The 16256-nt window shown below is 37.6% G+C and overlaps 1 protein-coding gene across 5 annotated transcripts in view; it reads right to left on the bottom strand.

The window, feature by feature from the left end:
• Nbeal1 (neurobeachin like 1) overlaps nucleotides 1–16256 on the bottom strand; it is a 154582-nt gene that overhangs the window by 31349 nt on the left and 106977 nt on the right. For all 5 annotated transcript variants that reach the window (XM_052749579.1, XM_052749582.1, XM_052749583.1 and 2 more), the window contains 10 exons: nucleotides 15961–16094; nucleotides 14505–14606; nucleotides 13511–13606; nucleotides 12749–12873; nucleotides 10283–10423; nucleotides 8522–8652; nucleotides 5876–5985; nucleotides 4109–4226; nucleotides 3307–3404; nucleotides 245–361 (listed from right to left, as the gene is read on the bottom strand). In XM_052749579.1, the coding sequence (XP_052605539.1) occupies nucleotides 245–361; nucleotides 3307–3404; nucleotides 4109–4226; nucleotides 5876–5985; nucleotides 8522–8652; nucleotides 10283–10423; nucleotides 12749–12873; nucleotides 13511–13606; nucleotides 14505–14606; nucleotides 15961–16094 (1172 nt within the window). The remainder of the gene's footprint in view (nucleotides 1–244; nucleotides 362–3306; nucleotides 3405–4108; nucleotides 4227–5875; nucleotides 5986–8521; nucleotides 8653–10282; nucleotides 10424–12748; nucleotides 12874–13510; nucleotides 13607–14504; nucleotides 14607–15960; nucleotides 16095–16256) is intronic.

The raw sequence follows: 16256 nt of genomic DNA, 5'->3' as shown, positions 1-16256 counted from the left end.
AGGAGGGGAAACTGCAGTTGGGATGTAAAATAAATAAATAAAAATAAGGTGAAGAGAACAATAAAGGAAAATACTCGAGTTGACCTTTGGCTTTTCACAAATAAGTGATACAACTATAGGCCTGTACAGATATGCACACACCACACAGGTGGTACAACTGTAGGCACAGATGAGCACACCTACACACACATGTACAAACACAGGATTGGAGAAAAGTCTCCGACATTACCAAGTTGGGTTTTACCTCTATAAAAAATGACTTCAGTTCAGGGAGGTGCTGAAAGAGGTTTAGGGTTGCAACTTCTGTTTTGGTCTGCTTTTGTATAGCTTCTTCTGCTGATAATCTTGGAGGGTGTGGTTCCTTCAAAATAATTTTAAGGAAAAATTTCAGAGTTCCATGAAAACCTGCCCATGTTCACTCATACACAGTGGACTGTTCTACAAGAGAAGGCATGCTAGGCACTCTTAACAACTCCAGGCCATGGTTCAGCTTATCCCCCAGCAAATCTGCTATTCATCCTTCGTTTCTACAGACATTTCATTTCTACTTTAAAGTTTTTCTTATTGATATCACTCCTGTGTTTCCGATCAGAATGATTTTTTTTACATGCTCTTTCGCCAATTATTTAGTATTTCTTAGTTTCTTTTTTCTCTTAAGTATCCATTGGTTATTTATGATCAATTTTTGCCATCCAGCCTATAGGAATCTTTTTTCTTCTAAGTTCTAAATTCCATTTTATTGATTTTCTGTGTATATATGGGCATGTGCATGTCACAGTGCATGTGTGGAGGTCAGAGAAGGACCTGCAGGAGTCAATTCTCTTGTCCACCATGCTGACATGGGGGACTGAACTCAGGTCATCAGGCAGGTGCCTTTACCCACTGAATCAGATACAGAATTAAGTATATTAATGTCAATTAAACATAGTGATAATATATTAAATACCTTATTACTATTCCAAGGGCACAATTAAAATCTGTAAGAGTTGTCCTTCTAAAAAGGATTCTTGCCAGATACAGTAACATACATCTATAGTCCTAGTGCTTGGCAGGTAAGAGTTCTATCAGAGAATCACCAATGCTGACTATCCAAGTGCTTAGAAGACTAAGGCAGGAGGAACTGGAGTCTGAAGCCAGCTACAGAAAGTTCTAAGGCAGTGTGGGCTACATAGTAACACTGTCTCAGAAAGAAAACAAAACAGACCAGGGAGGTGCAGTTCGATTCTTCTGCCTCTACTACAAAATATTTGATAAGAGGCAATGGATGTGACACTTAAATGTGTAGCTTTTAATACTTAAAAAATACAGGCTGGGAGTCCTAGCCTTGTCTGATCTTCTTTTGTACGTGTGGTGACTGAACCTGCACTTGGACGTTGCGCATACTAAGAAAACATTCCGGGACTAAACTACCACCTCAGCCCCCTGTAATATTTTTTAATCACAATAAAAACTAGTGTGAGGGAGGTGGCTCGGGAAAGTACTCGTGTAGAAGCAAGCATGAGGACCTGGGTTCAAATTTACAGAAGCCTTGTTTTGTTTTTTTTTGTTTTTTTTTTTTTTTTGGTTTTTCGAGACAGGGTTTCTCCGTGTAGCTTTGCGCCTTTCCTGGATCTCGCTCTGTAGACCAGGCTGGCCTCGAACTCACAGAGATCCGCCTGGCTCTGCCTCCCGAGTGCTGGGATTAAAGGCGTGCGCCACCACCGCCCGGCCAGAACCCTTGTTTTAAAAAGGCCAGCCAAGGTGGCCAGCCAGCCTAGCCTACTTGATGAATCCTAGGACTGTAAAAGATCAGGGTTTCCACCAAACGCTGGACAGTGTCAGAGAAAGGACACCCAAGAAATGAAACTCTGACCTCTACAAGCATGAACACACAGGGCAGGATAACTGCCCTGCCAACCAACAAATCAGCTCTGCTCTTGTAAAATAACTAATAAAAAAAAGTAGAGCTCAAGCCTGGTGGCAGTGGTGACACACACCTTGAATCCCAGCACTCAGGAGGCAGAGGCAGGCAGATCTCTGGGAGTTCAAGGGCAGCCTGGTCTACATAGTTCCAGGACAGCCAGGGTTACACAGTGAAACCCTGTCTCAAACACAAAACAAAACGGAGAGGTGGAACAAAACTAAAGGTTCTAATCAGAGCCCCACCTAGAGCTGTTTGATTCTGAACTTCGTATGTTCAGCTCTACCACTGCACTATATTCTCCCGCCCTTTTTAAACTTTTCTCTTTGACACAGGGTCTCACTAAGTCGGCCGGGCTGGCCTTGAACTCACAGAGATCACTGTGTAGCCCTGGCTGACTGCATTTATCCTCTGTTAAGGTGTAATGTGCTCACGTAATTGAGACTCCTGACACTAGGAGGACTGATGTATTAAGTAGAGGGACTTCAAATGAAGTCTAGAATTGAATCTCCAAGAGATAGTGCTGCTGTTGTTTTGTTTTTTTGTTCTCTTGGTTTTTTGTTTTTGTTTTTTTTTCCCAGAGCTGAGGACCGAACCCAGGGCCTTGCGCTTGCTAGGCAAACACTCTACCACTGAGCTAAATCCCCAACCCACTGCTGTTGTTTTAAAAGAAGAAATGCAATCATATAAATCAAACACTATCAAGTACAATTTTTCTAGGACTCTACTACTCTTCAAGCCTCAGAATACTTCGAAACATCATTCTAAGCCAGCAGTTCTCAACCTGTGGGTCGTGAATCCTTTGGCTAACCTCTACCTCCAAAAATATTTATATTACGATTTATAACATAGCAAAATTACAGTTATGAAGTAACAATGAAAATCATGTTATGGTTGGGGGTCACAGCATGAGGAACTGTATTAAAGGGTCACAGCATTAGGAAGGTTCACGTGGTAGTTTGAATGTATTTGGCCCCCATAAGCTCATAGAGAGTGACACTATTAGGAAACGTGGTCTTGCTGGAGGAAGCTGGAGGAAGCTGGATGACATGGGCCTTTAATGCAGACCTGGGGGATGGAGGCCACACCGTCTGTTGGAAATGTGTCCCTGCTGGGGTGGGTTTTGAGGTCTTTTTCTCAAGCTTTACTCAGTATGACTGTCAGTTGACTTCCTGTTGCCTCTGAGTCAAGATGTAGGACTCTCAGCTCCATCACCATATCTGCCTGCATGCTGCCATGTCCCACCATGATGGACTGAACCTCTGAACTGTAAGTGAGCCCCCTCAATTAAATGTTTTCTTTATAAGAGTTGCCGTGGTCATGGTGTCTCCTCACAGCAATAGTAAACCCTAACTGAGACAGTTGAGAACCACTGCTCTAAGCTGATGATAATTTACATAATTTACCTTTAACAGCTGACAAGGTGTTTGCCCAAAATTATTAATCATCCCTTCTAAGGCTTTTCTTTCCTTTTCATCTGTTAAGGCATCAAGATCTACAGCACCTAAAACAGGAAGCAATCACTATTGAGAAAAACAAACCAGTAAGACTCTGATAAATACATCAAGGACTGATTAACACATTTAAAACAAAACATCAGTCTTCAACTTGTCACCAGAAAAATGACCTACTTTTATTTGTGTGTGTGTGTATGTGTGTGTGTGCACGCATATGTACATGTGTGTGGGTACATATGGGAGATCCTGTCTCAATAAGGGGAAGAACCAGTGAGGAAGACCACCTGACATGTACCTTCAACTTCCTTGTGTACCCACACATGTATCATATACGTACACACAAAAAAGATTTAAAAAGAGAGAACATTTTCTGGCCATAGCTGTCAGAAAACAGTTTTGATTCTAAGAATTTATTACTGGAAATTCTAAGTGCCTTCTTTCAAAGTTTACTAAAAATACTATGTAATGTTCAATGTAAGACTTGATTAAACAGGAAATTTAATTTCCCATTTAAGAAACCAAAAGTGTGTGATGATGACTGGTGTCCATGATTAGATTTCCATAGATACACACACATCATAAACTACTATTACAAAACAGAAATAGTGGCAGTCTCATGACCTTCCATCTGAAAAGCTATTTTGTTGATGTACTCTTTCCTATGTTAAGGATCCAGGCCCAAACCCCATGAATAACAAAGACACACTAATTCTACGAGAGCACTCAGGAGAAGACGTAGGTAGGCTCAGACCTTCATAACTGCAGTAATAGAAGACATTGAGTGCTTCCACTGCAGCTGGTCCTCTCTGTTTGTAGCCAAAAATCAGGTCTATCCACTCATGAAGATGAGCAGACACATATTCAGACTCCTAGAAAGAGAACAAATTTAATAATTAATACAGGTATTTTCCAACTGTAATCTAAATTCATGCATTTTAAAAAGGGCATGGAGCAGCCAGGAGATGGTGGTGCAGGCCTTTAATCCTAGGACTTAGGAGGCAGGCAGAGGCATGTGGATCTCTGAGTTCAAGGTCAGCCTAGGATGTGAATCTCTGGTTCAAGGTCAGCCTAGGATGTGAATCTCTGGTTCTAGGACAGCTAGGGCTACACAGAGAAACCCTGTCTTAGGGGAAAACAAAACAAACAAAAACATGGAGCCAGAGAGAAGAACACTGGTTGCTCTAAAAGAGAAAGCATGTTCGATTCCCAGTACCCACATGACGACTAACCACCATCTGTAACTCCAGTTCCAGGATCTCGGACCCCTTCTGTCCTTGCTGGGCACTGCACACACATAATGTATAGACATACATACACATAAAACATCTGCACACTTTTTTTTTTAAAGAAGAGTACTGCTTGGTAAACAATGCTGCGAGACAGTAACACAATTATCAACGGTAAACTAACTCTCTCTATTTCTTCAATTCCAAGTTGGAAATTTACCTAAACACTCTTAAGTTTTTTTAAAGTGGCATTTTTGATAGGCTAGTTTTATTAGGAGCTGGGTAATCTTTCAGAAAAATTAAAAAATGCAGTCATGCTTAACTGAAATGAAGCAAAAACAGAAACTGCGAAACATTTCATTATACCAGCTGGGTAAACAGAATAGCAATCCACACAGCAAACACACAGAGAACTGGAATGTTAACACAGGCTGAACATCCCTTATGTAACATGATTAAGGCTACAAGCATTTGAGATTTTGCTTGTTGTTGTATGTTTTGTTTTGTTTCAGACAAGTTCATATCATGTTGTTCATGCTGGACTCCCAAGTCAGGAACTCAGGCTTCAGCCTCCTAAGAAACTGCCACTAGGCCCAACTCAGATTGTGGATTTTCCCAGATTTTGAAATATTTGCAGAGGATGTATTAGCTAATCCAAAAATCAAAAATTCCAAAAATGTCCCGAAATACACTGGGTGAAAAAAACAACACAAAAAAGCTATTAACATCTCCCCAAATCTAAGAGAGTTAAATAAGAGGTGTGAAATGCATTTTTTTGTTTTTTCCAAGACAGGGTTTCTCTTTGTAGCTTTGGAGCCTGTCCTAGAACTCGCTCTGTAGAATAGGCTGGCCTCGAACTCACAGAGATCCACCTGTCTCTGCCTTCCGAGTGCTGGGATTAAAGGCATGTGCCACCACCATCTGGCGTGGAATGCATTTTTGTGGTAGTTTCTTTTGTAATAGTTGTCTAAAACTTGTCAATTCAAGAAAAAAAATTTTTTTGATTTCCTATATTAAGCTTATGACACTGATAATTGGTATTTATAATTAGATTTGTATATATACCATTGTAAGATATTATTAAAAAAAGAAAAAGTGGAAACCCATATTCTGGTACATAATCATGGATAATATCACCAAAAATTATATCCTAAGATTAAATTATATATTGTATTTTTAGAACAGTAATATATAACAGATAAATAAATCTAGAAAAAAGTACACTTTAACTTATCTTTGAAAAACATATCTATGTTTTATTAGACTTGGTGGTGATGTAACGAAAATCTTACCAGAGCTTTCCTGTGTTTATAAATGAAATCTTCCGCTGACTTAGCCCATCTTGGAAGAATGACATCATTTACCACTTCTTGGGAAACTTGTAGGTGACCCAAATTAAATTCTAAGACACATAAAAAATAAAAACATCAGAATCATTTTAGATTTAAATAAGTGATGTAAAACATACAAAAGAGGGCCTATGACTAGAAAAATACTTTAACTTATCTATTGCAGCATAGTTTACTCATTAATTAAACTACATAAAGTGTTTTAAAATTCATTTTTATAAGGTTTATCTGAGTAAGAATTCTTTTTCTTAGGAAAGTGGGGAGGAGTAACTTGGGAGACACTCAGTGGGCAAATTTCAGCTATTCAATTATAAATATCTGAATTTGGTTCTCCATCATGTAAAGCCAAGTACAGTAGCTCATGCCAATGACTTCAGAGCTGAGCGTGGATGCAAGAATCCTAGGGGCTTCGAGCAGCCCACCCAGTTAAGGTGGAACAAGATTAAGGACGTTGACCTCTGGCCTCTCCAAATACACTCCTCCACGTGTAAGTGCATAGGCATGGGAACACACGCACACATACAAATGAAAAGTAAAAAAGAACAGGGAAAGCACTACACTCCTCACTTTAATTGGATTACAATAGAATATTATCCTTACACTAAACATGGATAATGGTCCTTTTAATGGTTAGTTTACAAAATATGTTTCATTAAAACTTATGGTGTAACTTATACCTTAAACTCACTCACTGAGAGTTTTGTTTCATGGAGAATAACATCTTTTATGGCACTATTCCACAAAGACAGTTGCTATTCTAGCTGAACATGACAAGTGACAGAACTTTATCAAGTATGAGGTTTTCCTGTTCATACACTGTGAGAAGGAAAGTGTTAACACAAAAGACCTTCAAAAAAAGGTCTTAAAATACCAGTCATCAGATAGCAGTGTACTGCCTTGAAATACCACATTTCCCAAGTCTAGGTAAGGTTTAAAGGTCCAGGTGTGAAAGGGACAGAGTGTCCACTTCACAGTCATTTCCCTTTGGGTTTCTCTGCAGAACCTTCATGTCATCTGCACAGCATTTCTAAATGCCATACCTATTCCATGTGATTGCTTTAGAGGCTGGTACAGACATGGTTCTAGAGAATGAAGCTACAGGGGTTAGACTTAAGAGGGACACAACACATCAACATTTCCATCTTTGCAAGATGCTGTGTTTCTACCTACTATGCTTAAGCTACATCAGTTATTTGTAACAATGAGAAGGATTAGCCATCAACAAAGCCAAAATACTCAGAATCAAAGAGTGAAAATACAGAAAGAAATTGGCCACGATGACACTATAAACCTAAAACTAAATTATCTCTTTTTATTACAGAAAACACAGAAATTTTATTGTGCAATTTTATGATGTTTATATTACTATTTATTCCTATTAGATGATACATTTGTTTTCTCCTGCCTAAACTCCTACCAAACAATTATAAAATCACAGTTAAACATAGAGATCATGAGGTCATAGGGCTGAGGGCAACAATTGGCTCCAATAAATACCATGAATTGTAGAGCAAAGAATACCTTAAGTTTTTCATTAAAATTCAGCCCAATTACTCTTCCTATTCCACATACACACTGGCTTTATTAAATTCCAGTCCAATAGCTGACTAATAATCTGTAAAAAATGTACCCCAAAATCTTGCAAACTTATTTGTGCTTTTAAAACAAATATAAGGTTAAGGCAGCAGTTTGGTTGTGGAGTGTGTGCCAATCAAGTGAGCAGGACTCTGAGTTCAATCTCCAGTATGTCACACACACAAAAGTAGGAAAAGCCAAGTGGTGCTGGTGGTACATGCCTTTAGTACTAATACTTGGGGGGGGGGGAGGCAGAGGCAGGTGGATCTCTGTGAGTTCAAGGCCAGCCTGGTCTATAGAGTGAGTTCCCAGAGCCCTCAAAAAACCAAAAAAATAAAAAAAGTAGTAATAACCAAGTAAAATAACACTACAGAAAAAATATTTGGATATTTTAAAAATTTAATAATCATAATGCATCTCTACTCCAATAACCTGATTTCCAAAAAGTGCAATGATTTCGCCATTATTTTAAATGTGCACCTTTTGTACATTCCAAATAAGAAATCAGGAGCCATCTTCTTTAAAAGGTAAAAGAACACTTGCATCTTTGTGAATTACATGGTCTCTTGTAACTACTCAAGTTGGTCATTAATTTCTGAAAGCTAGTTACAGATAAACATAATATAAACGGGTATATATGATACTCTAAAAACATGAGTTTACTCATGGGTTTGGCTCACTGACCTTGGTCTAAGTTATCACCTTACTGACCTCAAAGACTTGCAATGGCAGTGTATAGCAGTGTTGTGTCTCTAGTAAAGACGGCATGCTGAGGTAAGTTCTCTTAGGAGTTCAAATTTGACTCATATCTTAGTTTCCTATATCGCTTCCCTGAAAAGTAAGACTTGGTTCTTTATGTCATTTCCCTGGTATCAGTTCAATCCTGTCACTAATTTACACACAGAAGAAACCTGAAATAAATCATGCAATATTACAGAAGATGCCCTCAAAATTGCTTTTCACGATTTTTCACTGGGACCTGTTGAAAAAAATTTTAAATCCTCTATTTCTTACCATTTTGATTTTCTAAAAACTCAGGGAAATAGAAGAATTCAGGAATAAGTTCCTTTACATCATATGTATTATCCATAAGAGCTTGCCAGGTAGCAGGGATGGAATGGAACTGCCGGTCTGCACAGTCAAACCTGCACAAGGGATTGAAAGACAACAGTCTACTAGAGGAAAGCAAGGAAGCAGAGAACAAACCTTTACAATTTCCATGTGACTACAGTTCTTTCTTAATCTTCCTCTTTAGTAGCTGAAAACAACCTTTATTATCTTTATGATAATGACATTGCACATCTTTGCATGTGTCAGACACCTGTCTATTTTCTTTAGAGAAATTGCTATTCAGACCCTTTTCCATTTTGAAATTCAGTTTTGTATTATTTGGCTATAAGGACTCTGTATATGTTCCAAATACAATTCCCTTATTGGATTTTCTTGATTGTACTTTCTTGATGGTACTTTATAAAGCACAAACAGAATTTATTTTAAAGCTTTGTCAAATCACATTTCTTCTTAAAATTATAAAGAACCAAAATAAACCTAGTCATAATTTCCTGTATCTTATGAAGGAAATTATCTCCTGTCAGTCCAACATTTTACTGATGCTTAAGAATCTTAAAGACAGAGTCTCTTCTTGAAAACCAAAGTTTACTGTAATTATACAGGGTAGAGAATACAGGCTAACTATAGATGTTACATGCAAAGACAATAAAACAGGCAGTGTTTGTATACTATTGACTGAGTTGCAAGAACAAAATGGTAATGCTAAGAGCTAAGGCAAAAGCTGGAGAATACAGCTGACAGTGGAAGACTCACGCAGTTTCCTTAGAACAATTAGGAACACGTGAAATACAGGTAAGTCACAATACCCACAGATAAGGTTATTATAGCAGTATCACAGGCCTGTGTATGTGGCTGCTGTAAATCCCCAACTGCTTCCTCCATCTAGTCTTTATGAAAACATTCTCAGGAAGACTGTGTAGTCACTGCTAAGATCTGACTATCTGTAGATAGTCAGATTTAGCTCTACATCACCTTAATTCTATAACTTGGGGACTGAGTTGTTACTTGGAACTGAACCCAGGACCCTGTACATGTTAGACAAGTTCTCAGCCAGTGGGCAACATCTTTGGTCTGATATCTAATTATAAATCTCTGGTTGATTTCTCAACTTGAAGGAATTCCAAACGTACAATACAGTATCAGTGAAAAAAAATCACATTCAAATATCTTATATATGAGTTAATTTGAATGACTTGTTCTTAAACTACTCTGGCTGATTTTCTCTAAATTAAAACCTAGCAGAGGATTTAAAAGACATGGCTCCATCATTCAGAACATTGTGGTGATATATTGTGTACCCTAATAAACTTGCCTGAGGATCAGAGGACAGAGCCAGTCACTAAATGAAGACATAGAGGTCAGGCAGTGGTGGCACACACCTTTAATCCCAGCACTTGAAATCTCATGCCTTTGCTTGGGAAGCACACACACTTTTAATCCCAGGAAGTAATATGGCAGGGCAGAGAAAGGTATATAAGGCATGAGGAAACAGGAACTCACTCTCTTTAGGCTGAGGATTTTGTAGAGATAAGAACTAGTGGCTGGCTGTTCTGCTTCTCTAATCTTTTAGCTTTCACCCTGATATCTGGCTCTGGGTATTTTTATCAAAAGGCCATCTAAGATTCGAACAACAGAACATGACATCAAAGCAAACAGTTCTCAACTTTACAATCAGAGGAAAATAGGTTTTCACTCTAAGCATACCTTCCACTCTGAAGCTGGATGTGGAGGGTAGTAAAAGGTTCTACACGGATAAGATAGTGCATGACACCTGCAGAATTTGAATAATGAGTACCATAATGAAACTTATCAATCGTTCCCATTGGATCCTCAAAAGTTTCATACCTTAAAAAAAAAAAAGTAGTGTTTTATGACCTTAACAACAAAATGGTAAGAATCTAAATCTGTACTAGTTAGCTTAAAGCATAATATTCTTTAAAACGTCAATCCTTAGTCATATACTTTACTATCAAATGAATTATCTGCATCCCCACATAACAACAGGCAAAACTTAATTTCGAAGAATGTTTCCTAAACAACGAAATATCACTGAAACAAGCTTTTGGAGCATTGAAAATAATTTTATTTAATTTTCAGTGTACAGGTGTTTTGCCTGCATGTATGTCTATACACCACTTGCACGTCCAGTGCCAGTAGAGCCAGGGAGTGAGTGGGCTCCCTTGCAACTGGAGCTACAGGGTTTGTGAGCAGCCATTTGGGTAATGGGAACTGAATCCAAGTCCTCTGTAAGAGCAGCGAGTGCTCTCAACTGCTGAGCCATCTCTCCAGACCCAGCATTTTTGTATAATACAATAATAGCACATGTTGACTATAGAAACTTCTTTAAAATAGAGACTAAAATAGAAAACATTTTTATCAAATCTAATTCCACTTCCTTGGGACAAAAACTTCCTGATGAATAATTATCTATTCTTTGTTTTACTTTTTAAAATTTATTTTTATTTAAGTGTATGTATGTGTTGAGTGAGTGAATTTCAGGTATACGTAGGTGCCCTGGAGGCCACATGCTGTCAGATGCCTTGGAGCTGTAGCTATGGGATGCTATGTGCCACAGGAAGCAGGTGCAGGGAACCAAACTTGGGTTTTCTGGAAGAGGAGCAAGTGCTCTCAACTGCTGAGGCATTTCTCTACGTCCCCGGCTTTATTTTTCAGTGTTTATTTATTCTTTGTGTGCACATGGTACACAGGTCGAGGTTGTCTATGTGGGTTCTGAGAATCAAATTCAGATTGTAAAGATTGGTGGCAAGAGCCTCTACCCACTCAGCCATCCTGCTAGCACCAATATCAATTTATTCTAATGAATAAATTAGTACACAAAAATTTACTTAGTAACATTGAGGATCAAACCAAAGCTTCACATACAACAGGTAAATGCTTATTACTGAGCTACACTCCCAGCACTACAGATACAATTTTGTTTTTTTAATCACATTTATTTAATGTGTGTCCCAAAGCTTGTGTGACACAGTGCATGCATGGAAATCACAGCACCAACTTGCAGAAGTCAATCTTTTGTTATACCAACTACAGGACTCAGTATGGCAGTTTCTCACAAAACTAAAATTAGCTCTACCACATGACTGAACTATACCACTGTAGGGTATTTAGCTAGATGACTTCAGGTCGACTTGCACATTTTACTGCAGCACTAGTCACAATAGCTAAGTTATAGAACCAACACAGACATCTAACAAGAGGAATGGATGAAGAATGGAATTGTTGTTAATCACAGAAGAATGCAGTAAGTAATACCACCTGCACAAAAGTGGATGTAACTATAAAAATTATATTAAGAGAATTAAACCAGTCTCATAAACACTGAGTCAGGCAGTGTATATATATATATATATACATATATATAGTTTTTGTTCTCTCACTTATGGTCCCTAAATTTTATATAGATATATAAAATCATGTATATATGTAAGTATACAACAAAAGTGTCTGAAAAAATAGGACATGGGGTGGCAGAGAGAGCAGAGCATGGTGAAATAAATATACTAAACATCACGGTGAAATATATTGAACACACACTATATGCTTATATGAAATTTTCCTTCAGTAGAACATGTACAGTGAATGCACAAGGATAATTGAAAAAAATTTAAGTAGCTTGCATTGAAAAAAGATAATATGGCGATGGAGAGATGGTTCAGTGGTTAAGAGCACCTGATGCCCTTCCAGAGGACTTGGGTTTGGTTCCCAGCACTCATGTGATGGCTCACAATCCTCTGTGACCCCAGTTCTAGAGTATCTGATGACCGTTTTTCTAGCCTCTGCAGGTACCAGACATACATGCAGACAAAACAACCATACATATTAAAAACAATTTTTTTTTTCAAACATTTAGGGGCTGGAGAGATAGCTTAACAGTTAAGAGCATTAGCTGCTTTACTAGAGGACCTGGAGTCAATTCCCAGCACCCTGTACTCAAAGCTCACAGGCACCTGTAACTCCATTTCCAGATCCAACACCCTCTTCTGACCTCTGCAGGCACATGTGTGGTGTACACAAATATACACAAGAAAAAAATCATATTCATAATAAAAAACAACTTTTTTAATTTAAAAAGGGTAACATTTATTTGTTTTGATTGAAATAAGCAAAAATTCAAACAATGGCTATCTCAAATATTTAAAAACCACTTACTTTTCTCGCATAGCTTTGGCATTTTTTTCATTAACTACTCCAATTGGTTTAGAAAGATCTCGAAATACAGTGGGGTTATTAAGGTCCAACTCTTCTGAAGTATAATCTTGCAAAATCCAGGGAAACTAAGAGACATAATTCAAAATTTAGACATTTCTTCCTAGAGAACCTAACATTCCCACATCAAATATGAAATATTCATAAAGATAAAAAGGGGTAATCACTAAAAATAGTTTTCCCAATTGTAAATACTTTAAAGACACATTTTAATATTTGTTTCAGTTCAATAGTGTAATTTTCTATAATTCTTCTGGGCTATTTTTAATAAAATGAAACAAAAAGGACTTTAGTTACAATTACTAGTCTTCATGTTTATAATACCTCTTTAAAATATAGAGGTGGAAAACACAAAGGCAGAGTATGTGTTCTGTGTGTGTGTGTTTCTTCTATAGTGCTAGAGATTGAGCCCAGAGCTTCACATATGGTACAAGAATGTTCTGCCACTGAGCTATACCCAAGCCTCTCCATTTTTTTCTAAATAAAAACATAAATATAACATATAGTGTTATACATTGTAAGAGTGTAAATTAGCCAGGCAGTGGTGGTGCACGCCTTTAATCCCAGCACTCTGGAGGCAGAGGAAAGTGGATCTCTGTGAGTTTAGGCCAGCCTGGTCTACAGCGCGAGTTCCAGGACAGGCACCAAAGTGGGGGGTGGAGGGAGAAAGTGTAAGTTAATTTTAGAGATTTGTACAGAACTTACCACAGGGTACTGTGCAAGGTCATTATAGGTCCGTCCTGCCATTGTATTTATTTGAATGAGGTAGTCAAAGTTTGTTATCTCTCGATTCACCCATTTCTAGACAGTAAAAAAAAAAAAAAGAAGAAGAATACTAGAATTATATCATGTAACCTTAGAATGTGACAATTATTAATAACCAACATATTTTTTTATAATAATTATCTCTATCATGACTGAAGAGATGAACTAAAAAAGTTTAACATGGAGACAAATCAACTTCTCCATAATCTATTTCCTTTTAGTATGTATAGTTACAAAAACGTCAAAAGTGAGGTAGTCATTTTAGAAATTAAAGTTTTAAGATAAATAAAATATTTAATTGAAAAAGAGTCTTAATTTTTCTTTTTTCCATAGCTGGCAAGACTTAACTCTTATTTAAGACTTCCCAGAGTATATTACAGTGCTTATGCTTTATTTTTTGCTCGTTTTCTTGGAGCCTAGTTTTCAAAGGAAACAGACGTTAAGTTTTAGGTGTGGTAGTGTGCACACGTGTAGCTCTACCTACTCAGGAGGTGAAGAAAGGAGGAGAAGGATACCCTGGCCGATGTCCCAACCCATTTGGTCTTGAGTATACACAGTGGGGTCATACATCAGAGTTTTCCTGACAGAATGACAATCAACTTTAACCCACTGTGGACCAAAAGCAAAAAGTTATAATTATGGTGAACAGTGAAAAATGAAATCTGTATGCTGCAGTTTATAAAGGAAAATCCATATATTGAGATATATTTCTGTACATAGGAAGCTCAATTGTTCTTAGGTGTAAGGTTGAGAAATCAGTAGTTAATGAATAAAGTTTATTCAAAAGCAAAAGGAACAAACAAGGCCAACTAACAGCCAACCATCCAAATAAATAAGCAAACAAACAAACAAATAAATGGAAAAGAGCAGTTAGAAATCAGAACAAAATTCTGAGATAGAAAATGAACAATATAACAACGTAAAATTTTCCTACCTGTGTCAATCCTGATGCTCTGAATAACTCCTGGGGCGATCTTGCTCCATAACTATTAGGAGAATGAAGTGACAACAGTCTGCTATATACTTTGTTTCTAACCTATAAAAAAAACACTACTGTTTAGTATAAAAAGTAGTCAAGACAAATATGAATTATAGATTTTGTAACAGTGTTAGCAAGATAGAATTAACCCTTTAAGAACAACAGTGCTGCCTTACTGTTTCACAACTGTGCCATTATCATGATTATTTTACTTCAGAAAATATTCACCACTCACAACTTATCAGCAGTTATCTGCAATTCTGCCTCCTCCCTATTTTCTTGAAAATTACAATCCACTATCTGTTTTGTAACCTCACCTTGCTGTGGGATGGTCTGTATGTCAAGTGTGTTGCTGATTGGTCAATAAATAAATCACTGATTGGCCAGTGGCTAGGCAGGAAGTATAGGCGGGACAAGGAGGAGAATAAAACTGGGAAGTGGAAGGCTGAGAGAGAGACACTGCCAGCCGCCACAATGACAAGCAGAATGTAAAGATGCCGGTAAGCCACGAGCCACGTGGCAAGGTATAGATTAATAGAAATGGATTAATTTAAGCTGTAAGAACAGTTAGCAAGAAGCCTGCCACGGCCATACAGTTTGTAACCAATATAAGTCTCTGTGTTTACTTGGTTGGGTCTGAGCGGCTGTGGGACTGGCAGGTGAAAGAGATTTGCCCTGACTGTGGGCCAGGCAGGAAAACTCTAGCTACATCACCTCTTCTGATATTTCATATCAACAGTGGATTACGCTTTTAATCCTTTACTATACTTAGTGCTGTGGTTTAAATATGTTCTTTCCAAGTTTATGATTTAGAAAACTGATCCTCAAATAACAAGTCCATAATTGGAGATGTGGCACTTGGAGATCAATATTAAATGACGTCATGAAAACAGTAAAATGGCAGATGAAGGCACCTATCACCAAGCCTGATCAAATGACTTTGATCCTTAGGAACAACACTGTGGAATGAAGAACTTACTCTTTTAAGTTAACCTCTGGTTTCCTCAGACACACTACAACTTGCACACATAATACAGTTTAAAAAACTGGTGTCATGAGGCTGAAACATCATACTGACATTAGTGTTCTCATAAGAAGAGGAAAGGAAATCCAGGTCCACCACGCATAGCTTGTCTAATCTTATATATAGTATGCTGTAACATAATCAGATAATGTCTGACATCTACTGGTTGATATTCAATGTTCTACTATATACACACACACTCACCTAAAACAACCACCTCAATTGCCAAACAAATCCCAACGAAAGTTCATATACTGACTAGTTTCATAATACGTTTTCTTCTAATATTTTGTATTGCTAGGAATACAGTCCAAAACACCATTAGAGCTCACTAGCTGGAAAATTATTTCAAAATAATACTCTGTGATTGTCAGAAAGGTACCACACCTCTTTTTTGAAATTGAGAAAGTAGTTGGATTGATCAACATGAAATATCTCAAGTGCTGATCTCCTTAAGTTGTAACGACGTAAGTGAATCTCTCGAATTTGAGAATGAGGCCACTTGAAATCAAAGCCCATTCCTGAAAAACAGAAGAAATCTTCTGACTGAAGTGCCATATAAAGCTACTCACTCTACGCAAAAATAGTATCTCCTTGTTTCCAAAAGTAGTACTTAGGAAAAATACCATATTATAAAAGCAAGTACTTTATTAAGAGTTATAAATTGTTTCTTTTAAACTACT

Source organism: Peromyscus californicus, unplaced genomic scaffold, assembly GCF_007827085.1.
Source record: "Peromyscus californicus insignis strain IS unplaced genomic scaffold, ASM782708v3 Scaffold_21__1_contigs__length_65335640, whole genome shotgun sequence".
In the NCBI taxonomy this organism is placed as follows: Eukaryota; Metazoa; Chordata; class Mammalia; order Rodentia; family Cricetidae; genus Peromyscus; species Peromyscus californicus.
The sequence above is the reverse complement of the archived record's forward strand: the minus strand, read 5'-3'. Positions and strand labels throughout refer to the sequence as shown.